General features: G+C 51.2%; 1 protein-coding gene across 1 annotated transcript; it reads right to left on the bottom strand.

Moving 5' to 3' along the window:
- Positions 1–266: 266 nt before the first annotated feature.
- On the bottom strand, positions 267–22,952 carry col1a1a (collagen, type I, alpha 1a). Its single transcript, XM_062454913.1, is given in 52 exon segments — positions 267–1,687; positions 2,256–2,498; positions 3,255–3,445; positions 3,582–3,864; positions 4,041–4,148; positions 4,259–4,312; positions 4,502–4,609; positions 5,063–5,116; positions 5,377–5,484; positions 5,698–5,751; positions 6,001–6,108; positions 6,236–6,343; positions 6,754–6,915; positions 7,114–7,167; positions 7,394–7,447; positions 7,590–7,697; positions 7,915–7,968; positions 8,665–8,826; positions 9,007–9,114; positions 9,257–9,355; positions 9,559–9,603; positions 9,750–9,803; positions 9,913–9,966; positions 10,175–10,228; positions 10,361–10,414; positions 10,537–10,635; positions 10,796–10,849; positions 11,122–11,220; positions 11,303–11,356; positions 12,282–12,389; positions 12,486–12,539; positions 12,934–13,032; positions 13,503–13,547; positions 13,670–13,768; positions 13,917–13,942; positions 13,945–13,969; positions 14,323–14,367; positions 14,902–14,955; positions 15,186–15,232; positions 15,339–15,390; positions 15,645–15,698; positions 15,881–15,934; positions 16,447–16,500; positions 16,918–16,959; positions 16,961–16,972; positions 17,727–17,771; positions 18,158–18,226; positions 19,317–19,409; positions 20,270–20,305; positions 20,520–20,545; positions 21,188–21,379; positions 22,731–22,952. Coding segments are annotated over 52 exon segments (4,347 nt in total). The 5' UTR covers positions 22,813–22,952; the 3' UTR covers positions 267–1,540.
- Between the last annotated feature and the right edge of the window lie 1,561 nt (positions 22,953–24,513).

The following is a 24,513-nucleotide window of genomic DNA, read 5'->3' as shown; positions in this document are numbered from 1 at the left end:
AAGGAAGACCCTCCAGTGATTCCTACAGTAGGTGGATAATTATTAAAGTAGCCTACTCTACACCCAGATGGCTACCAATGTTGCTATTCGCCCCAGTGTGGAATTAAATATTTTTCTGGTTCTGAAAATGAGAATTGAATTTTCAAAGGCAAACAGTTCTGAGATTTTCTTTTAATCTTTGAGTCACAACAATTGCAACCAGGTGTGCAAGCTGTGCTTTCATGTCAGTCCATCCGGCAGTCAGGGAACAGTCAAGTCTGACAACATAAAGTAGACCACTTAACATGCTTTATTTCAGCATTCAAAATAATTAAAAACATCTCAAATTATTATACATATACAAAATAGGTACAGATCCTCTTGTTTTAATCCCCCAAAGCCGTCTGCTTCTCTCATAATGTCATGATTTTGTTCTATTTTTCTCTTTTCAAATGGTCAAAAACCCTTCGCAAAAAAATAACATTAAAAACAAAAAAAAAACAAAAAACAAAAAAACTAGGACAGTTAGGGGGAAAAGAAAGGAGAACTGCTAGAAGCAATTGGACAAAAAAAGGGACGGGGACGGGTGGGACAAAAAAAACAAACAAAAAAAATTAAAACAACAACCAAAAAGTGTCTAAATGGATGGTAAACAGACTCAACCAGTCCACCCGCTAGCTACACCCGACAGAACTGTGCGTCTCGCAACTACAGTACCCCTCCCTCAGGCTCTGCCACGCAGAAACCATCGCCTCAGAAGCATCTGTTACGACTGGACAAGATAACGTACTTTAGCACCGAAGGCCCTGCACACAAGAATGACAACGACACATTAGCAAAATACCATCACCCGTGGCAGCAAGGACCTCATTAAGAATAGCACCTATTTCAGCTGTCTCTTTCAACCATACTTCTGCTGTGTAAAATCTAACCGTGGGGTCAACCAACGCTGGGTAAGGTGGATTTCCTGTTTGAGGTAGCCATTAGATATAAAAAAGAAGACGTCAAACCCATGTTTTCTGCTGATGTTGCTAACCTACTTGATGTGACTTGGCGACAGAATAACCACGACAACCGCTCGACCAGGTGGGCACAACAACGAGACACTTCACTGTCAGTTTGACCATTTATTCAACACCTGAAAGTGGTACAAAGCATTGGATTTCTCTTTTTGTTTTTCATTGTCCTTCCGCAGTGGTAAAAAAAAAGTCACCTGTTTCGTGATGTTGTTGTCTGTTAACTCCAGGGAGTAGGGGAGAGATTTTACACGTTATAAGTATATATTATTTTCTTGTTGCCAGTGAAACAAATGTCTTCTAAAGTATCCTTGGTGTGTAGATGGTGGTAAAATAGTGGTCCCAAAAAAATCAGCTTGACAACACACGACCTCTGACCTCTGTCCTCTGTGCAGTTTTAGGCAAGTGGACCATTTGAACGGCCAAATGAAATTCTAGGAGGGTGTTTTAAAAAAAATGCATAGAAAAGGTTTGTTTTAGAGAGATGACTGCTAGAAAAAAAACACACACATACACACACACAATTTCAAGTCCAGATTTCTGTTTTACAAGAAGCAGACAGGGCCAACTTCAATGCCAAATTCCTGGTTGGGAGCACCAACGTCCATAGGAGCGATGTCAATAATTGGGAGGCGAGCTGTTTTCGTTGTCTTGTAGTCGATGACTGTCTTGCCCCATGCACCAGTGTGCGACTGCGATGAGAAAGAGAGGGAAAGAAACAGCAAGGGAGAGACAGTTAGACCCCACAACGAAACCTTTCCATCCTTCTCAAACAGCACGTCGCCTAGAGTCCTCAGCGTTTGTGTCTCTGACTGCTATGTAGGGCTGATTTAAACCAGGCATGCATAGTTCGTGCACTCTCTCCCCCTCATCAACCGAAACTGCTATTGGGCAACAGGGGTTCACCCACTCAACATCCCAAAGCAACTCTTAAGTATCACTGCCCACAGTGAGAGAATACGTGCTAAAACAGCCTGGATGTCTGCGTGCGTGTTTACAGTATGTGTGTGCATCTGTATGTGTTTACAGTATGTGTGTGGGTCAGTGTGTGTGTTTACAGTATGTGTGTGGGTCTGTATGTGTTTACAGTATGTGTGTGGGTCTGTGTGTTTGTTTACAGTATGTGTGTGGGTCTGTATGTGTTTACAGTATGTGTGTGGGTCTGTGTGTTTGTTTACAGTATGTGTGTGCGTCTGTGTGTTTACAGTGTGTGTGTGTGTGTGAGGACAGGCCCCACGAGAGAGCGAGCGAGGTCCTCACCGTGCAGCCGTCCTCGGTGACGCTGTAGGTGAAGCGGCTGTTGCCCTCGGCCCTGATCTCGATCTCGTTGGAGCCCTGCAGCAGCAGAGCCTTCTTCAGATTGCCGCTGGCCTGGTCCATGTAGGCGATGCTGTTCTTGCAGTGGTAGGTGACGTTCTGGCTGGCCTCGGTGGCCATCAGGCGCAGGAAGGTCAGCTGGATGTTGACATCCTCAGGCCTGGAGCCCTCGCTGCCGTACTCGAACTGTCCCCGATGGGGGAGGAGGGAGGAAGGGAGACAGAGAGAAAGTTAGGGCATTTGTGGTTCTCCACAGGCTATTCACATCATGCAGTCATGTCTCAAGCTTGTAGTCTGTCATCATAATGTGTTTTACTTAGCTGAGCAATTCAGTTTTGTAATTGTCATGCTTTTTGTGGAACTGGCTTTGTGTTTTAACCCTCGTGCTGCCTTCGGGTCACATGACCCAAAGGTTCATAACGAACCATCGTTGTGTTTACCCAATTTTACCCAATACAAAAAAAAATTAAAATAATTTTCTTTTAACCTTTGCAATGTGGGGGGTCTGAGACAGCCTAGCTGTTAAAAGAAAATGCTTCACTTTGTCTTTGTATGCGGTAAATCTGTCGCAATACGACGGTGGGTCACAATGACTGATGGGTCAGAATGACCCGAAGATAACACAAGGGTTAACAGAGCTTAAAGGAAAGTTTTTTTCGAATGTAAACCATGAACAGGTTTTACTCTGCAAAAGGTTGACATCTAACTGAGTGTGATCATCTTGTTTTGAGATTTAAATCCTATTTGGACTTTCTAGCAAAAACGGCTCGTCTAGTGGCTTCATTTAAGTAAAAAACACGTTCTTTTAGGAAATCTTCTCAAGTTAAAAGCCCTTACTGCAAATGTACTTGTTCTAAGCTAAAGCAAGCTCACAACGAACGTTTCCGCAGTTCAACTTGACCTCATTTGAGTTCCCGTTAGCGGGGTGTACCGCAGCCTCACCTGGAAGCCGTCGGTCATGGCCTCTCCGAACCAGACGTGCTTCTTCTCCTTGATGTTCTTGCTGGTGTACCAGCTCTTCTTGGGGATGTCAGCCTGGGTGGGGTTGACGCAGGTCTCTCCAGTGTCCATGTTGCAGTAGACCTGGATGGCATCCTGAGTGCAGCCCTGGTCGGGGTCGATCCAGTACTGACCTGAGAAGAGGAGAAGAGGAGAGGAGCATGATCTCTCTGTACACCGCCGCCGCACCAATGCGAGGCTTGCGCTCCCGGATTCAGGGCGGTCCCCGGGGGGGCCTGGCGTCCGTGATCAGGCGGGAGGGGGACTCACCGCTCTTCCAGTCGGGGTGGCACATCTTGAGGTCGCGGCAGGTGCGGGCGGGGTTCTTCTTGGTGCCGTCGGGGCTGCGGATGTTCTCGATCTGCTGGCTCAGGCTCTTCAGGGTGGAGTCCACCTCCAGGTCGCGATCGCGCATCACGTTGGCGTCGTCGGCGCGGAACATGCGGAAGGGATCGGGGGCCTTCTCCTGGGCGGGCTGGGAGATGAAGCCCATGTCGAATCCGCCGCCGGGGGGGCCGGGAGGCCCTGGGGGTCCAGGGGGGCCGGTGGGTCCCTGGGTTGAGGAGACAGGAAACATGGGTAAGCCGAGACAGCGTGACAGGAAGGAAAGGAATTCTCAACGTAAAGAAAACCTTGAATCGTAGACGGCGGGAGAGAGAAAGTTGAAGGGAACAGGAGTGTGAGGAGAAGCAGGGTTTTCAGAGAGGAGGAGGTGGAACGGGGGCTTACGGCAGGTCCCATCTCTCCGCTGCGACCACGGGGTCCTGGGGGTCCGGTTGGGCCGGGCAGACCGCTCATCCCATCCTTACCACCGGCTCCAGCAGAACCAGAAGGTCCCTGGTGATGGAAAACAACAGGTTAGCATACCCGGGTCTGAACCTCTCTTGGGCAGAGTGTGTTTGCTCCTAGGGGTTGTGACTGTGGCGATGAAGCTGCGGGTGACTCACTCTGGGTCCAGCAGGGCCGGAGGATCCAGCGGGTCCTTGCTCTCCGGAGGGTCCCTAGAGGCACAAAAGCACCAGAGCACGGCTCAGTCACAGACTGAAGACACGGAGGCTGTCGTGAGTGTGTTTGCGGATGTGTCGCATCACAGGAGGCTGCGTGCGTGTGTGTGTGTGTGTGTGAGAATGTGCGTGTGTGTGGAGATGCGGCGTTCCTAAGCGACGCTTCCGGAACCTTGGAGAACTCACAGCGGGTCCGGGTGGTCCCTGCATGCCGGTGAATCCACGGTGTCCCTTCATGCCTCTCTCTCCAGCCTCGCCGGTCTCTCCCTTGTCTCCACGGGCTCCAGCAGATCCCTAGGTCACACAGGGACAGCGGTCAACTCAGCAGTGCTCACACACGCTCAGACAGGATACATGGGAAGATCCTCAACACGCTACACCAGGCCGTCTATAAGCTGCACTAGGACAGGCACACTGAACCAAGACTACAGGTACGATTTTGACATCATGGAGTGTGCTTTGCTCCTTGTTTAGGGAGTCAGGCTGCTGGTGTGTCGCTGCCTGGGGACAGTGGTAGTGGGAGTAGGCTAACAGAGATGTCTGGGTGTGGCAGTGGTGGGGTAACAGAGATGTCTGGGTGTGGCAGTGGTGGGGTAACAGAGATGTCTGGGTGTGGCAGTGGTGGGGTAACAGAGATGTCTGGGTGTGGCAGTGGTGGGGTAACAGAGATGTCTGGGTGTGGCAGTGGTGGGGTAACAGAGATGTCTGGGTGTGGCAGTGGTGGGGTAACAGAGATGGGATACGTACGGCAGGGCCACGAGGACCAGCAGGGCCAGCGATGCCAGCAGGGCCGGCAGGACCCTGGAGAGAGAGGGAGAGGGAGGGAGAGAAAGAGAGAGGGAGAGAGGGAGAGGAAGGGAGGGAGAGAGAGAGAGAGAGGGAGAGAGAGAGAGAGGTGTCAGTCCATTACATCAGTACTCACAGCTTTATGGCACTTTATTGGACGTCAGCTTGACTGTGTTTGAGGTCCACGTGAGGCAGGACCAGACAGGGGCTCCTGTGGGCCCCCACAGCCCACGTGTGGAGGACCGCGGCGGGCTGAGTCAGACCGGGGTACTCACAGACTCTCCACGGTCACCAGACTTTCCAGCGGGGCCGACGGGGCCGGGGGCACCAGGGGGTCCGGGGGCACCGGAAGCACCAGCAACGCCACTCTCACCACGGTCTCCCTACACACACACACACACACACACACACACACAGAGACAAAAGATCAGCCAGATGATATATATTTAGGGAACCCTTAAATTAATTGAATGAATATGTATTAGTAGTGTGGGGGTGTCATCTTTAAGAGTGCCACGGATTGGTGTGGAAAGTGATCTGTGACGCCGAGAGGGTCGGCGGAGCAGGGTGGCGGTTCGACCGCTCGTCCTTCTCACCTTGGGTCCAGCAGCACCATCGCGACCAGAAGGTCCCTCATTACCGGGGCTTCCCTAGGAAACACAAACACCGGCCGTCAGTCACAGGCGCTGCCATGGCAACTCTCCGACCCGCACCATCGGGCGCACCCGTCAGGTTCCACAAAGTGACAAGGCGTAGGCGGTGATCAGCTGTCTCACACACACACACACGGCACAGCTCCAGCCTGTCCCGGAGGAGATACCGGAGGAGATACCGGAGGTGTGTGCTTGACGGCGTCTCTGTCTGGGAGAGACACTGCGGGGTGAGAGGGTCGGTCTTACCTCGCGACCCGCCTCTCCGGGGGCTCCGCCCAGTCCAGGGGGTCCCATGGGGCCTGGGGGTCCACGCTCGCCAGATGGGCCTCCGGGTCCCTGCTTGCCTGGCTCTCCCTATGGGGGGGTTGCAGAGCAGAGCTGGATTAGACCCTAGTCTAGTTTGCGTGGGATTACAATGCTAGATCGTTACTGGATCTAAGGGCCTGAGCAGGTCAGATGTGACTCTTGGGGTTGAACTCACGGAAACTCCGGCGAGGCCTGGGAATCCACGCTCTCCTCTCTGTCCGGGCAGACCAACAATACCACGCTGGCCGGCGATACCGTGTGGGCCGGGGATACCAGAGGAACCCTGCAGGGGGAGACACAGGTCACCAACTCTGCCCCGAGATGCTCTCAAGACACACAGAAACTCCTGACCGATTCCTGTTCGTCAAGTTCAGTCTACGAGCAAGTTCAGATGAATTACAAGGCTATGTTGACATTCTATGAAGAATGACCAGATTGACATTTCTCCTCGCTGTGTGGCTAAAGATGCACAGATGGTTTTCTCTGTCTGTCTGGGGTTCATTGGCACACTGGTAAGTCACTGGGCTTAGAAACCTCCTGCTGTCTACCTGGGGGTTGTGAGCAGAGACCCTGCTCTGCCAGGGGGCTGTGAGCAGAGACCCTGCTCTGCCAGGGGGCTGTGAGCAGAGACCCTGCTCTGCCAGGGGGCTGTGAGCAGAGACCCTGCTCTGCCAGGGGGCTGTGAGTACTTACAGGAGCACCCTCTCCTCCGGGGTTACCCTTCTCTCCCTGGGCGCCTGGGGGTCCAGCAGCTCCAACCTCACCGGGGCGGCCGGCGGGACCGGTCTCTCCACGGTTACCCTTCTGGCCCTCCTTACCGGAGGGGCCTGCGGGTCCTGGGGCTCCGCTGTTGCCCTGGAGGGAGGGAGGGAGGGAGGGAGGGAGGGAGAGAAGTGGTTAGAGAATCCCCCAGAACGATGTGGGGTTCGGGGGTGACGTTGTTGAGGTAACACGGATTGTTGCGTCTGTGTGCCAGGTGCATGATGGGTAGGGTCCGGTGTGTATGCGACGGCACGGCAGGAAGTAGGTGCGGGGGATACGGGAAGTACTCACAGATGGGCCGGGAGGGCCGACTCTGCCAGCAGCACCAGGGAAACCAGTTGCACCCTGATCGGGAGGAGAGGAGGACAGAGAGAGACAAACACGGGTCAGAATACTGACCTTGTCTCTGATCAGATCATCGGCCACACTCGATAAAAGTACTGCGTTAGATCCCCTGATGTCTGTCGAAAGGGATATGCTGTCCCTTAACTGTGGACTGCTTTGGCCACACTGGCTCAACCTGAACATTCATGCCAATAAAGCGTTTGGAATTTGAATTCGATATACTCACAGGGGGTCCGGCGGCACCGCGCGCTCCCTTGGCTCCGGTGTTTCCAACGGGTCCCTGCGTGGAAACACAGTCTACAGTCAGGGACCAGAACTCTGGAACCAAACCTCACCGGAAACGCCAGCGTCGAGGGTGTGTGGCGTTGGTATTGAGAGAGGGCCGAGAGGGGGGCTATGGTTGGGGTCAGGTCGTGGTTTACCTGGGGTCCAGCGGCTCCAGTAGCACCAGCCGGGCCGGGGGCCCCAGTCTCGCCCTTAGCGCCGTTGTCTCCACTCTCTCCCTTGGCACCAGGCTGGCCGTCAGCGCCCTGGAGGAGGGGGAGAGGACAGACCAATCACGATCCTCCCTCAAGAGTCTTTCTTTTAGGAGAAGCGTCTGGCTTATCTGGCGTCAACCAGGTTCAGGCAGTGGTATGGGTTTTACTTATCTGAATCAACTGTAGTCAACTGCAGAGTGTTCTATAGACAGTGTAAATCTTAAAGGTGTCTGTATGTAGGTGTGTGTGTGTGTGTGTGTGTACTCACGGGTGGTCCAGCGAACCCAGCGGGTCCAGAAGCACCAGACTCACCACGCTCACCCTGGGGGAGGAAGGAGAAGGGTCAGTTGGGAGGGCTGTGGTCAGACAGCTCATAGCAGCACCGTGGGAACAGACCAGCTGAACTTTCCACAAGGTCATCCTTTCAAGCCCAAGTCGTGGATTTAGCTATTCTCCTTTGTGGAACTTTGTGACTTTTCCATGGTGTGTGCTGCAGCCAGTCAGGGTGTCTTAGTGTATGTGGTAGGGGTAGGGGTATGGTTAGTAGTGTTTGAGGTTTTTTCCTGTCCCTAGCATGTCTGGGTACAGTATCTGGGGTCATTTCCTCTCCTGGGGGATTCTGGGTACAGTATCTGAGGTCATTTCCTCTCCCGGGGGAGTCTGGGTACAGTATCTGAGGTCATTTCCTCTCCTGGGGGATTCTGGGTACAGTATCTGAGGTCATTTCCTCTCCCGGGGGAGTCTGGGTACAGTATCTGAGGTCATTTCCTCTCCCGGGGGAGTCTGGGTACAGTATCTGAGGTCATTTCCTCTCCCGGGGGAGTCTGGGTACAGTATCTGAGGTCATTTCCTCTCCCGGGGGATTCTGGGTACAGTATCTGAGGTCATTTCCTCTCCTGGGGGATTCTGGGTACAGTATCTGAGGTCATTTCCTCTCCCGGGGGAGTCTGGGTACAGTATCTGAGGTCATTTCCTCTCCCGGGGGAGTCTGGGTACAGTGTGGTGTTGAGGTACTCACAGGGGCACCACGAGCACCAGTAGGGCCAACTGCGCCGGCAGGGCCGCCCTCTCCCTTGTCTCCTGGAGCTCCACCAGGGCCGGGGGGTCCGATGGGGCCGGTCATGCCTCGGATGCCATCCTTACCGGGGGCACCGTCAGCACCCTTGCCTCCTTGGTCTCCCTGGAAACGAGAGAGGATGAGAGGAATCGTTTAGGAGTCGTCCTCCTGGACCAGAGGGCGCTGAGAGGAGCTGAGGGCAATTCAGTGAGTGTAGTAACTGTATGTGTGTGTGTGTGTGTGTGTGTCTGTAGTGACAGGGTGTGTGTGTGTGTGGTGACAAGGTCCGTGCCAGGTACTCACTCTGTCTCCCTTGAGTCCGGGCAGGCCAGCGGCTCCGCGTTCTCCAGGCATGCCCTGCAGACCAGGGGGTCCCTGGGCTCCGGGAGCACCAGCAGCACCAGCCTCGCCCTGGGGGGAGGGGGCGGGGAGGGAGGGGGAGAGGGGGGGGAGGAGAGAGTGGGGTACATCAGCGTGTGCATGGAGGGAGCAGTGGGGCAGAGCCTGCGTGGTTGCGGTGGTCTCCCGTGTGGAGGGGGTTCGTCCTCCTCACCTTGGCTCCGTCGTTACCGCCAGAGCCAGGGGATCCGCGGGCACCGGCGGGTCCAACTGGGCCAGGGGCTCCACGCTCACCGGGGAAACCTCTGTCACCCTGGGAGAGGGAGGGAGGGCGGTGCGGGAAGGTGGTTGGGGAGAGGAGAGGAAGAGGAGAGGGAGGGAGAGAGGGAGGGAGCAGCCAGTTAGCACCACGGCACAACAGGAAGTAGTCATGTGTCTTCTGTTGACTGAGTGTGTGTCCCTGTAGCTGAACGCTGGGACCAGGCTTCCAGCACAGCCAGGGGGGGTGATACTCACTCTGGATCCAGCAGGTCCGGGGGCACCACCCTCACCGGGCAGACCCTGGAGAGAGACGAGACATCGGCCAGCGTTAGAGGGAACTCACGCCGTCACATTACAAACATGCATAAAAAAAATGAAAATGCGGCCATCCCATGATACTGGCCTCTATAAACATTTATCTTTAAGAAGAAGCTCCATGGTCTCACCTGCTCTCCGGGCTTTCCAGTCTCTCCGAGGGCTCCTTGGGGTCCAGGGAGACCCTGTTAGGAAAGACACACAGACAGAAGGGGTGTCATTGCTCCTGAAGGGAACAAAGAAGGCTTGGGATTGGTGGGATTGGTATAGGTCCTTGGTTTGGGATTGGCCTACCTGGAATCCGGGGGAGCCTCCAGCTCCCTGCTCTCCTCTCTCTCCAGCGGGTCCCTGAGGGCCAAACGGGGAACTCAAGTTAGAGGCTGCAGGTCAGGTGTCCAGGTGTGTGTGTGTGTGTGTGTGTACTACAGAAGATAATGTCCATGTGTGTGTGCTACCAAGGAGATGTCCGCGTGTGGGGGATGTGATGCGGGGGAGTCGTTGGGAGAACAGTGAGAGTGTTGCATTGTGGGATGCTGGAGGGTGGTGAGCTACGTACAGCAGGTCCGGGGGCACCAGGAGCGCCGACGTCACCGTCTTTCCCAGGGGCACCCTGGTGGAAGCAGGGCCAGGTTTAACATCAACACAACTACACAACTTACAGTACTTCCTGTTGCCTGGATGCGATTTGACGCTGTGTGAATGTGTCTTGGCCTGGCGTGGGCTTGCAGGGAGGGGTACTTACGACAGCGCCGGTGGGTCCCATCACTCCTCTCTCTCCAGGCTTGCCTCCCTCACCCTATGGGGTACAAGAACAGGGACAGGGGTCAGGGGTCAGGGGTTAGGCTCGGAGCTGCAGGGGGGGAGCAGCTGAGGGTCACAGCCCAGCCGAGGAGCAGCGGGGCGGGGCGTCGTACTCACAGCGGTTCCCTTGGGTCCGGGGAATCCCATGACTCCGGGCTGGCCTCTGGCTCCGACGGGGCCTGGGGGTCCGGGGCGGCCATCTTGACCAGATGCACCCTGTCAGAGGAGAGATGGGGAGGAGGAGAGATGGGGAGGAGGGACGGAGAGAGGGAGAGGGTCAGGGCTCTGGTAGCAGAGACAGGGGTATATACCGTATGCGCTGTTTGTGCTGGTGTTATCGAAGCAGGATGGATGAGGAGCTGGGTGTGGTACTTACAACAGGTCCAGTCTTGCCATCAGGTCCAGGGCTGCCAGGGCTACCAGTCATACCCTGGAGGGCACGGGAGAGAGAGCGCAAAGGTCAGCCGTGGCAAATCCACAAATACAGGAAGACACTCTCACAACTGTAGGAGCTTCTGCTGTCAGAGAGAGAGATTGAGACAGACAGGGAGGTAGAGAGAGAGAGACCGAGATAGACAGCGGGGTAGAGAGAGAGAGAGATGGAGACAGAGAGGTAGAGAGAGACAGATGCAGACAGACAGACAGATGGAGAGACATTGAGATAGACAGGGAGAGACGGAGGCAGGCAGGAACGTGACTCACCTTAGATCCAGGCATGCCAGCCTCTCCGTTGCGACCAGGCTCACCGGTAGAGCCCTTGGCTCCAACCACGCCGGGAGATCCACGCTCACCAGTGGCGCCCTGACACAGAGAGACAGGATGGTGAGCTCAGAAGTGTGTGTGTGTGTGTATGTGTGTGTGTGTGTGTGTGTGTAAAACTCACTTTGGGGCCACCAGCTCCATCAGCACCAGGGAAACCACGGCTACCAGGGGCACCCTAAAGGAGACAACACGCGTTAGACCGGTAACACACTCAGTCCGACCAGGAAATAAACCGTGCCAGGAAGGAACAAAGATGTACTGAGGAAACTCGACAGTTATTCTTGAAGAACATATCGAGAAGCGCAAGAACTAGTCTACTGAAAGTTGTTGCTACAGTGAGATATAGGCTTGTGTCCATGAATGGGAAACTGGGCCATCTAACCACCTAAGCGGTTTCCCAGTCACTGGGGAGTATAACAGCTGCCCTCTTGTGGTCAGAGAAGACACAGCACCAGGAAGTGGGCTTTGGGCTGTATTCTCATGCAGCTTGTTGATAAGCCATGGAGGTTATTATCTGGATAACAGGCTCAGAACAGCTCAGCACATAATCTGTCCATAAAACTATGATGTAATTAGAGATGTGTCAGTTGGGAGTTGAGACAAATGTTGCATGTTGTTGTTGTTGTGTCTACACAACACTGGTACTGGTAGCTGTGGAGATGCTTGGTGTAAAGGAGGGTGTTGTGTTCAACAGGAGGGGAGAGAGAGGTGGTTCTGAGAGACACCTTAGATGACCTTTTATAGTGGTAGGATTCAGAGAACTGGTGAATACTGGTGGTCCTTTTGGGGGGGGGGGGGGGGGGGGGGGCACGTGTTGGGGTGGTGGGGAAAAAACACAGAAAGGTGGGCGTGAGAGGCAGACAGATGGCAGGGGGGACAGAGAGAGGGTGTGTGTGAGAGACAGAGAGAGAGAGAGAGAGAGAGAGAGAGAGAGAGAGAGAGAGAGAGAGAGAGAGAGAGAGAGAGAGAGAGAGAGACAGAGAGAGAGAGAGAGAGAGAGACAGAGAGAGACAGAGGAAGCTCAGTGACTGGGCTCTCCCTCTCTCCTCTCCGGGGGGGGGGGGGGGGGGGGGGGGGGTGGGCGTGTCGGGCAGACTCACGCGCTCTCCGGGGGCTCCTCGGCCACCAGCACCGCCGGGCTCTCCACGGGCGCCTCTCTTGCCCTCCTCTCCTGCAGAGCCGGGGGGTCCCTGCACTCCTGGGGCACCCTGGGAGACAGACACACACTTCAGCTCTCCAGGCTCTCAGGTCCAGTTTGGCAGTTAAGACCAGGTGAAGGCCAGTTGAAGACCAGGTATACTTACAGCCTCTCCCTTGGCACCAGCCTCACCCTTGGCACCAGGGGCACCAACCTCACCCTGGGATCAACAAAAAACACGACATCAGATGAGGGAGACGGGATCCATGCCCACCTCGCCTGAACCAGTATCGCTTGTGTCTCGTATACCGTAACATCATCTCATCCCTTATTCTGGATTGGTCCAGGTGGTCCAGGTGTGTGGTGTGTGTGTAGAGAGGCAGGCGTGTGGTCCAGGTGTGTTTAGAGAGGCAGGGTTTTGTCCAGGGTGTGTGGTGTGTTTAGAGAGGCAGGTGTGTGGTCCAGGTGTGTTTAGAGAGGCAGGGTTTTGTCCAGGGTGTGTGGTGTGTTTAGAGAGGCAGGTGTGTGTGGTCCAGGTGTGTGGTGTTTGTAGAGAGGCAGGGTTTGGTCCAAGGTGTGTGGTGTGTGTAGAGAGACAGGGGAGGAGGACTCACAGTGTTTCCCTTGGGGCCGGGGGCTCCTCCTGCTCCTGACGCTCCGGGGGGGCCACGGGGGCCGGGGAATCCGGGGGCTCCAGCAATACCAGCAGCACCCTATAGGGGGCAGCACACACAACACGCATGGTCAGACACGCGACAAGCGCTAACATCTCAAACTAAACAGAAAAAACAGCAAAGAACTTTACTAGGATGTCCTACGTCCAATTTGTCTCAATTATTTGAGAGGCTTGTAGCAGAGAGTAAGACAACCATTAAAGTTGGTATGAATTGATAATAGTCCATGACTAACATGACTTGAGCAATCGTATGTTTGCCAGAAGAAATCCTAGGCAGCCATCATGGCTGGATGGGTGAGGGAGAGATATGTAAGGGGTCTACTTGCAGGGGCACAGCCATCATGGCTGGATGGGTGAGGGAGAGATAGGTAAGGGGTCTACTTGCAGGGGCACAGCCATCATGGCTGGATGGGTGAGGGAGAGATATGTAAGGGGTCTACTTGCAGGGGCACAGCCATCATGGCTGGATGGGTGAGGGAGAGACAGTTTGTGGGGGGGTCTACTTACAGGGGCACCCTTCCCACCAGGATTTCCATCAGCTCCGTTGTTACCCTGTGAGAAGGCAGACAAATCAGACAGGTTAGGAGGATGACACCTTCCCATAGATCCGGTGTTCTAGAAGCTTCTCTGGGTTCTGCTCCCAGGTCTAATAGGGTTCTGGAGGGAACACTCACGGAAGGTCCAGCAGCGCCAGCAGGTCCGGGGTTTCCAGCCTCTCCACGGGATCCCTGGGGTCCCTCAGGGCCACGGGCTCCCTGGGCACCAACCTCTCCCTGTGGGGGCCCAAACACAAACCGTCAGCAGAGTTGGAAACGAGAGTTTGCTGAGGTCATGCCCAGGAGAGGGGGAGGAGGGGAGGGAGGGAGGTGCGTGTGAGGGCAGGTGTGAGGGAGGGGAGAGGGGAGGTAGAGAGGGCCTCACCTTGGATCCGGGGCCTCCTGGGAATCAGCGGGACCTGCAGGACCAGTGGGGCCCTGGGGAAGACAACAGGACATTAGAACACGGGACGGGACCGCCATTAGATACACGTGGATGGGATACACCGACGGGATCCCAATGTGAACAATGTGACTGGTATCTGGTAGGAAAGCATGCAGCGGGGTGTGTATCTGAATGTGGGTGTCTGATGAATGGATGTAACATAGTGGGCATTGAGGCATCATGGTGAAGTAATAGAACAGGTGTGCAGGTGTTGGATGAGCGTTTGTAGGTGTATCATGGTGAAGTGATTGGACAGGTGATTGGGCAGGTGATTGGACAGGTGATTGGGCAGGTGATTGGACAGGTGATTGGGCAGGTGCGCAGGTGTCGTAGGGTTGGTACTTACAGGGGGTCCGGCAGCACCAGCAGCACCATCGTTACCACGGGCACCTGCAGGAGAGAGAGGGGGGGGAGAGAACCTGGGTCAGAGCCAACTACAGATCCCACAATCCTCGCCCTGGAGACTGGCCATCTGATTGGCCCACAGATCCTTAGAGATTGCACAGTCAGGCCTAATGCCCGACCAAGCCAAACTTACAGGGAGGGCGTTTCATTCAGCACTAGTTCTAGCAGTAGTGGAATGAGTGGTTGACAGTACTCTTGATGCAGGGTATAGTTTACTTTGTATGTTTATGTCTACCACTGTGTGTATTTGGGTGATGGTGTTGGGCTGTGTGAGGGTTGGGGTGGGGCGTAGGGTGTGGTCAGGGTTCTGGGGGGGGGGGGCAGTGTTGTCTGTGGGGGTGATGGTGTTGGGCTGGGTGAGGGTTGGGGCAGAGGGCCGAGGGCGTGGTCATGGTTCTGGGGGGGTTAGTGTGTCTGTGGGGGTGATGGTGTTGGGCTGGGTGAGGTTGGGGCAGAGGGCCGAGGGCCGAGGGCGTGGTCATGGTTCTGGGGGGGTCAGTGTTTCTGTGGGGGGACTCACAGCAGCTCCGTTGGGACCGGCACGGCCTCTCTCACCGGGCAGACCACGGGGACCCTGCCGGATGGAGAGAAAGAAGGAAGAGAGAGAAAGAAAGAAAGGCAGAGAAAGAAATCGCGGGTTAGCCAGTGCACAGGTCATACACCTGGGCTAGGGCCTCACAGAAAGGTACTCAGTTCTTTCTGACTGCTGGTTGACTGATACGGCTGCTTCAAGACTGCTGGACTGCTAACTAGTAGGCTAATCATCATTTTACAAAGATATTTCTGCAGGTAGGTTTCACTCACCATGGCTCCAGGAGTTCCGTTCTCACCAGGTGAACCGCCCTCTCCCTGGGGACAGACGGACAGGTGAGCGCATGGAGGGGTGACGAAAAAAGAAAGAGAGGATGCGTGTCTTCTGTCTGTCAGGAGACGAAGGAAGAGAAGAGGGGTCTTACTTAGGGCCGGCAGGGCCACCATCTCCCTTGGCTCCATCCAGACCGCTGAATCCCTGGAGGAGGAGAGGATGAGATGGAGGGTGGAGAGAGGGGAGGATGGGGTAGAGGGTGGAGAGAGGGGAGGGTGGAGAGAGGAGAGAGGGGAGGATGGGGTAGAGGGTGGAGAGAGGGGGAGGGTGGAGAGAGGAGAGAGGAGAGAGGGAGACCGTACGGTGTGGTTAGAAGAGGGGGCGTGGTGGACTGTGTCTCCGCTGCGTTGTCAATGTTGATCGTGAGGGAGGCGGCCATTTTGGGGATTGCGACTCACTCTGTGTCCCTTGATGCCGGGCAGACCGGGGGTTCCGGGGAATCCACGAGCTCCCTGGAGAACGCGGCGCGAAGAGAGAGAGAGAATAGAGAGAGACACACAAAGAGAGAACGAGAGAGCATGTGAAAAAACTGCGAGAGGGTTGACTACCAGAGCGATGAAAGACAACACAACCTCCAAGATTCCTGTGGCTGGTTAGCTGCGTGTCACAGCAAGGCAGGGACCTGGACACTCACCTGAGGGCCGGAGGGTCCGCGCTCGCCTCCACGACCAGGCTTGCCAGACTCACCCTGCAGGGAGGAAATAGTCAGGAGAGGGAGAAAGAAAGGAGGAAGGAGAGGAGAAGACAAAAATACACGTTATTTCTGCTTCCACTGAGAATGAAAAGTAAACAAGAGGGAACTTGCTGGTTGCACCTAAAAACAACAGGGCAGACTCCCAGAATCCTTCTCCCAGACTTCTGTATATGGTATACTTTGTAAGGACTGTGGGCTAGCTCACAACAGCAGATTTAACTGAGGTAACAGTCTAACCACTAATTATAGCTTTCTTTACAGGCTAAAAAAGAACATTATTGGTTGACTGTCTGACAGGAAGCTGAGTGGAGTATGGCGGGGGGTTAAGAGGGTCCGTTTCCAAGGATACAGTGTGTGGAAGGTAGGACTCTTGATTGCTTTGTTTTTAAACTCTTGTGCGTAAGGAGGAAGTGGTCATGGGGTGAGGAGGAAGGGAGGAAGAAGTGGTCATGGGGTGAGGAGGAAGTGGTCATATGTTGAGGAGTTTGTCAGGCTGGTGGACTTACATCCTCTCCGTTCTTCCCTGGTGGTCCAGCAGCTCCACGAGGACCCATGGGACCCTGTAGAAGACAAACCACAGGCTCAGTGTGTGTGTGTGGGTGTGTCTGTGTGTGTGTGTGTCTGTGTGTGTGTGTGTGTGTGTGTGTGTGCTACACGATTTGGATGGTGGATTGGCCAAAAATATGAAAATACTCTCTTGCTAGAGAAATATTCACAATTAGCTAGGCCAGTGAGCCAAAGAAAGTGATGAATGTTGTCTGTGTGAGCCACAGAAAGTGATGACTGTTGTCTGTAAATATCTGAACTGTGTGTGACCTACATCGACGACCCCGTGAACTTTGGGTCTTGATTAACACCGTGTGTATTGTCAACCCAATTTCCCAGGAGGCATAAACCTCCTTTTGGCATGGCAGATGTTTGTTAATGACATGTCAGTATCCGTGTGTTGTCAAGCAGCATTCATGTGTGATACTTACAGAAGCACCAGCCTCTCCAGGCTCACCAGGGGGACCAGTGAAAACCCTGAGGTCCCTGTAGGGGGCGACAGAGAGACCAGGTCAGTACCAACATTGTGGTGCGTTCACATAGGGGAGGTTTACATACATGTGCTAGTGTCCATTATTGGATAAGGTATTTGGATCAGACAATATCTAGATTATGAGCCTTATACCTAATAAAATGACATGAGTAAAGTCAAACAATTACTTTTTAAGGAGACAAAGTTCTCCAAATGTATTTTAAAATGTAGAAAGTTTAGCTAATATTAATCTAAATATATTTATGTAATTAATCTGAAAAGATGTTGAAATATGACAACTACTGAAAATACATGCATACAACCATATATAAATTTAGAACGTCAATTTGACAACAAAACGTTTCAACTTTTCATTTCCTTTTTAACTCATCTTATGTTTATCATGTAAATATGTGAGGAAGAAGTGGTCATGTGATCAGGAGGAAGTGGTTATGTGGTAAAGAGGAAGTGAAGAGGAAGTGGTCATGAGTTAAGAAAGAAGTGAGGAGGAAGTGTTCATGAGGTCATGAAAAACTGAGAATTATGTGAGCATGATGTAAGATGGAAGTGGTCATGAGCTAAGGAGGAAGGGAGGAGGAAGTGGTCATCAGGTAAGAAGGAAGTGAGGAGGAAGAGGTTATGGGGTCAGAAAAAAGTGAGGTAATTCGTCATGAGGTAAGGAGGAAGGGAGGAGGAAGTGGTCATAGAGTAAGGAGGAAGGAAGGAGGAAGTGGTCATGGAGTAAGGAGGAAGTGGAAGAATACTCACGCTAGCACCAGGAGATCCAGGAGGGCCACGGGGACCCAGGGGACCCTGTCAATCAAAATGCAAAGGGGAGGAGTCAAAATAGGTGATAACTCACAAAATACCACAGAGAAAGACAGAAATACAAATGCGGACACGACAATGTCTGATGAGTTGAGAGCAGTGAATCCCTTCTCATTTACGCCATGTATTAGATCTACTTGAGTCAGAATCCTTGAGATTAGGGTTCGGGCAAGGGGAGGGGTGGGGCTAAGAAGGGAATATGCCCTGTGCACAGCACAGTGGCTGTAGTTAAATGAAGGACAATGTGCTTCTCGCTCCCTATGTTGCAGTCGCTACCTTGGACAATGTGATTTGTATGGCAACACGTGTAGCATAGCATAGGGTGACTGGCATTACTGCATGGGATCCTGTGTGTGGTGTGGGTTTCGTACCATGGGGCCTGGCACAGGCATGACACCAGACTTCTCATCAAAACCACCAGACATCTGAGGAGAAAAGTTCTGAGGAGAGAGAGACACAGAGAGAGAGAGAGAGAGAGAGAGAGAGAGAGAGAGAGAGAGAGAGAGAGAGAGAGAGAGAGAGAGAGAGAGAGAGAGAGAGAGAGAGAGAGAGAGAGAGAGAGAGAGAGAGAGAGAGAGAGAGAGAGAGAGAGAGAGAGAGAGAGAGAGAGAGAGAGAGAGAGAGAGAGAGAGAGAGAGAGAGAGAGAGAGAGAGAGAGAGAGAGAGAGAGAGAGGGAGGGGGGAGAGATTAATTATCAGTCATATACTTCATTTCTATGGCTACATTTGTAAGTTTTACCCATTCTCCTGTCTCTACAGCCACATCTAAGAATGTTCCAGCAAGACAAAGCAATGTAATATTATCCTGGTTTCAGAGCTCTGCACTTCTGTCACCACCTGGCTGACTGCAGTCCACTTTCTCTGGTGATGCACTGCATGCTAATCAGGATAGTATTAGCTCCTGTCCTACAGGATTTCGAAATCAGCTTCATATCATCAACAGACATTTGCTGTGCTGGAAAGATTTTGGAGTATTTCTTTTTTTTTATCGAGATCAGCAAGTTTCCCATTAGACTGGAAATACCATCAATCAAACCGTCAGCTTGGCTCTGATACGCTTCCAGTTTTTTCCCTCCTCTCTATTTTTTTGGCTAAGATACAGATCTCTGACTTTGAACCCCTGACCTTTTGAACTTGAGACTGATCTGGGACCTGTGTCAAGTGGCCCCATACATGTATTTCTATGGACCTTAAATATGCACTGATCTGAGCTCAGCTCCCCAGCCTTGTAAATGTGTAAATAAGACCCAGGGGCCTGATTTAACCCACCCAGGTTTGAAATACTTACCAACCTCCAATTACCAACCCAACCCTTTAACTCAAGTCCAAACTGACAGCAGGTCAGTGTTTAGAGTCAAACATGCCCTGTTAGCACTGAGAGCATTTCTGATCCAGCACATAGGCTGATCCTCATCAGCCTATGTGCTCACAGCGGAACACAGATAGCTCCTGGTTTAGGGTGAGTAGAACCCTCTCTTCTCCTGCTCTACGTGGCTCCAGACCAGGATGTGTCCGGCCAGGCATACTTACTCCGCCAAGGCCTGGGGGGCCAGGGGGCCCTGGGGGTCCAGGAAGACCGGGCTGGCCGGGGATTCCATCGTTACCGGGCAAACCTGGAAGACCCTGTGGACAGGAGGGAAGACATGGAACAGTCAGCTGGGAGTCATCAGGAGTCATCTCCCAGACAGTCTGCGTGCACTGTGGGTTCAGGAAGGAATGAGGGCCAGGAGATCAGACTGCAATGCATACAGAGATACTGCACTGCATTTGGGACTTGAGTTCTTTTCTGACCATGAACTCTGATCGACTGAATCTCAGGACACAAAGTGAGTCTGCAGTTGTGACCACGAGACATGAAGGAATCAGACAGATGAAGGTGGTGAAGCGTGGTCCAGGAGAGGCCGAAACAAGTCCCTGTGGTGCCCACACTAGTCCCTACAGTACAAGAGCTACAACTGGGTATGTCAATGACTTGATGCTAAGCCGTTTCATTGCAGTCAGTTTAAAATGTCAGTTTACATTTTGATTAAAAAAACACCAAGATTGTAGCCACTGAAAAGCCTAAATAATGTCTTAACAGTACTCAAAACAACAACTAACCAGGGGAAGTTATGAACTACATTAACTCTGATATCATATCAGATAACCCTAACCCTAACCCTATACTCTTGCCAGAAGAAAGCCAAATTCTTAATACTGTGGCTAACCGACAGTTACCAAACTGTCCACAGATAGTTCTACTTCTGGAGTTCTGATACAAAACTTTGATTTGCCAGTCTCTAAGCAGTACCAACAGCTAAAGTATTCAGGACCAGAGGCCTATGTTCCAGATGTTGAGCTAAGGCTCTCTACCCCACAGAGAAAACGTAGCAAGTAACCCTAACCCTAACCTTAACACTTTGGGGTTATCAGCGACCAATCACCACCTGATTTGTAAAAACATCACAAACATGAGCTGGTGAAGAACAAGGAAGTAAACGTACTCTGTCTCCCTTGGCTCCACGGTCTCCCTTGGGTCCCTGGAAGAAACAGAATGTTGGCATTAGGTCAGAACTGGGAATTCAATTAATTATGCATTACACATGCTATAAAAACTATAAAAATAATGCCAATGGCATTTTAAACAAAAGAGCATGTGCATACGTAAAGTATTTTGACTGATATCTCCTGATTATGTGTTTAGGCCGTTGGAAACATTTTTGACAAAATGAAAAAAATAAAAAATAAATTTACCTCAACTTGACCTTGGTCCTCAAAGCCTACAGATGACAACAGGAAAGTAAACTGTTAAAATCTTTTAAATGACTTATCACTTAACAGTCTCAAACTAAATTTTATTTAGCCTAATCTTAAATATTAAAAGCTTAGCCTACAATTAGCAACTTTCCAGGGCAGGTCATGATTATAATGATATATTATTGGGGAGAATCATTTAGCTTCCTAATGCTTGATATGGGATTATGTTCATATGAATATCCAGAAAATAAATCATACCTAGGTTTTGCTAGGTCTGCAATTTAGAAATAAATCAAATTTGGAAGATAATAATGTGTGAAACACAAGACTGCATCTATGTCAAAATGAGCCCAACTAGTTTGAGTTGGGGTCAATGCCTCCTATTCATTTCTCCGTTATTTTTGTTTTGAAAATGTAATCACTTTTCATCACTTCCTGAATTTAAACTGAATTGACCCCAATTCTGTTGTAAATATTCCGTCCAATTTCAGGAAAATTCAAAAAATGATGACTGGATTGAAAATAAATCCAAGTTTGTTCCATGATTACAATCCAGGTGACGCTCTCGACCACCCTCTGAAGCACAGAGGTTTAAGATTAGTTGAGGCCTGAAGCGCAGTCCATGCAGAAGCCGTTGACTCATAGCCGGAATTAAACCGTCGTACCATCGTCGGGGCAGATGGGGCAGCATTCGTCGTGGGGGATCACTGGATTGGGGCAGTCAGATGTGTCCTCGCAGATAACCTCGTCGCACATGACGGTGCCGCTGTCGCAAACGCAGATTTGGCATGGCTCTGGTTTCCAGACATCTCTATCGTTGTAGACCTGACCGTCCAACGTACAGCTGCCGCCGGCGCCTAGCGGGAGGGCAGAAAGGTCAATGTAAGTAAATATAAGTAATTTGGTGATCACACAAACTCAAATTTAAAATCCGGAAAAGGCATATGCTGAACTAATTGGAACCCAATTCATGATTGGGCCTACCACTGCTGAAATTGCCACGTTGTTTAAAATTAGACAGTAGCCTATAAAGTCAAAGAATCCCCAATGCCAAAATCTCTCAGTGGCTAAGTGGAAAACTTCCACGTCCCCTTTTCTGTTCTTCAGATTCTACAATAATTGAAAACTGTCGGCTTGGCAAGGACTGCCATTTTTCCCTCAGTGGAAAGTTCGCGAAGTCCGCATGTGTTTTCAATTATCATAAAAAAAAGTGTGTAGTGAGGGGAGGGGGCGATCGTCAACCAGCCAGATGTGGAACTTTCTAATGGTGACCACAGGGCGGCGCTGGAAGACCACTGGAGGCTGTGAACATCTGTACGCCCAGAGGCACAAAATGAATTTGACAAAAGATTTGGAAAACATCATCTGTGATTCCTTATCGTCTACATTTTGTTATACCAATCTTTCCTTTTTCAAAGTTAAATACCATTCACAAACAAACCTATATTTTTGGTCAAATGAATGGATCTGTTTGCATTTACATATCGTCTAGCTTACGTTTAGGTCACCATGTATCTTAAAACTGTCAGAAACAAAGCAACATTTTTTTAATTATTATTTTAAAGTCATTGGATTTAATTATTCCCTGGGTAAAGGGAGAGGATGGAAAACTCAAGGTCAACTGTTTTCATGGGGAAAGAATTAGCCTGCGGCTCAACTTGGCCAACTCACATTTGGCCTCAAGCAAGGACTGGCAGTGTCATAACTCAATACCATACCTTCAATGTCAGTAAGCAGGCAATGTATGTTTTACATCTAGTGCATGTTATTCCCATCCATAGATGGGAGATTGGTGGCTATTCTTGATGGGAATACCGTTCACTAGCATCATTCAGTACACCTCAGTCAAAGCTTCCAGCTGCTAAAATATGCAGCTTCGGGGCATCTGTTCAGAGCTGAGAAAAAGCGAGGCGCGTGTATCAACTCGTTCCACAGGCACGCGCGCATGGGAGTGAAGGCCCACAGTCAACGATGTGCAGCTCGAGCTGCAAGAGCTTTCCTTTGTGAATAGTTTGTCGGAAAGCATGTCAAAGTCAACTGAATAACAATTTACCACATACAGGTGAGTAGACTATCATAAATAAAAGACCTCGCTGCGGCCCACATCAAACTCCGTTAGACCCGTTCTCTCTAAGCATCTCAATGCATGCCTTTCCACATAGCATCGCCAGACGACACAAGAAAACACCCTAAAAAAGTGTCACTTACGATCGTCCTCGCCTTGTCCTCTTGCCACGAGCACTGTTGCGCCGAGCAACAGCGCTAACCGAATATCCACAAAGCTGAACATGTCTAAATATTAGACATGTAGACTCTTTGAGGCAAGGGAAAAGTTCTTTGTTTTCCTTTAGACTCCAATCATACAAGGTAGGGTCCGGTCTTCTGTATCTCCAATCCAGACCCCAGCAGAAAACTCCCTACTGCCTACAGAAAGTTTTTGCCCAGGCTTATATATGCCTAAATTATGGGGAGGTGCTGGGCTCACCAGCAAACTCCAACATGCTCACGTTCATGCAGAAGTTCCCTCCTTCCATCAGAGCGAGGGGCTGGATTAGACACTTTTTTTCACCCAAAACGCAGGAAACTTGATCTTTCCAGCACAAAAAAAGGTGAAGGTTTAGTCTATCCTGTTTCAGATGGACGAAAGACCATATCGTCTCCAATAGGCTGTGCGTTGGCAAGGAGAGGCGGATTGCTCAGTAGATAGCCTACTTCAGGGTTATAATTAAACCTAAACGGCAGAAGCTCAGGGGAGAGAGTTTAATTGCGTTTATTTCGTTTAAGTGTCATTGATGTGCACAGATAGGGATGTTACGCTGTAGGCCCATGTCTCTGCAAAAGGCTTATTGTTCTGGCGCGTGGTCTTTGGGCGTAAATGACACCACCAACCGTACACAACTTGAGTGCGTTGCATGTAACTTGCGTGTGTTTATGCATTAAGCTTGGTTTTATATGATTTATATGACGGGACGACTACCCGCAGGATGTAGGTCTGTATTGTTATTAACGCCACGGCGTCATTTATGGCACCGTCATACCATTCATTGGGCAAGGCATATAGGCATACGTTTTTACGTGTTATTTGTACGGTTAGGCTATATTAGTTTATGGAAACGCTTTTGCGCAGCGTTGGAGAAGTTATTGTGAAGGTTCGGGAAATTGATGGCCTCATTATTGCCAGTTTAACTTTTTTCCTGGAACTAGTCCACTGCAGGTCGCCTGAGGATAACGCTGTCAGTGAAGGCTTCTATGACCTGGTTAAATAAGTTATCTCCGATTCAGTCCGTGGAATCAACCATATATTTGGGTATCATGGATTTGTGCTTTGCCTACTGTACAGCCATAGAAACGCGTAAACGTGTCAGATGACAAAACCAGATGTGAGTTTTCACAACGATGGATTCGTTTCCGTTGTTAAATATTTCGTTGTCATTATAATTGCTGTCAACTTAGCATCTTAAATATCCCGTGCAAAATGTCAATCATAAATAAAGTCGGACGCGAATTTTACCATAGCACACCCCTCCAGCAGGTGCTAGTATATAATTAAGCAGTAGACGTCCTTGAATAGACGTGCCTGCGTCTCTCTCCAGAAAAAGAGTATTTTGGCATCACTTCAGTCTTCCTCTCCACCGCAGACACGTTGCAGGCTATGAGGGAGACAGTCCAATCCCTGCTCCCATCTGAAGCTTCCACATTATTCTAGAAATGCATGTGGCTCCTCTGACAGGAGGATGATGAAATGGGATCTTCGAGTCGCATGCCACCTCACCAGGTGCTAGCACGACTGCACAGGTGCTAGCACGACTGCACAGGTGCAGCTAAAGTTGAATGGTCCGTTATTCAGTGTTTCTTTGGTGCTTGAAATATTTGGTCTTTCTTGTTTGGATGTCTCGAGCTCTGCAGGATAGGATCAGTTATTGGACACAAGAGACCACTTATTGAGTGGCCACAGTTGTAATTGAAGACTAAGATAAATGATTGAAACTAA

Source organism: Osmerus eperlanus, chromosome 2 (genome assembly GCF_963692335.1).
Source record: "Osmerus eperlanus chromosome 2, fOsmEpe2.1, whole genome shotgun sequence".
Classification (NCBI taxonomy): domain Eukaryota; kingdom Metazoa; phylum Chordata; class Actinopteri; order Osmeriformes; family Osmeridae; genus Osmerus; species Osmerus eperlanus.
This window is presented reverse-complemented; position numbering and strand designations above follow the sequence as displayed.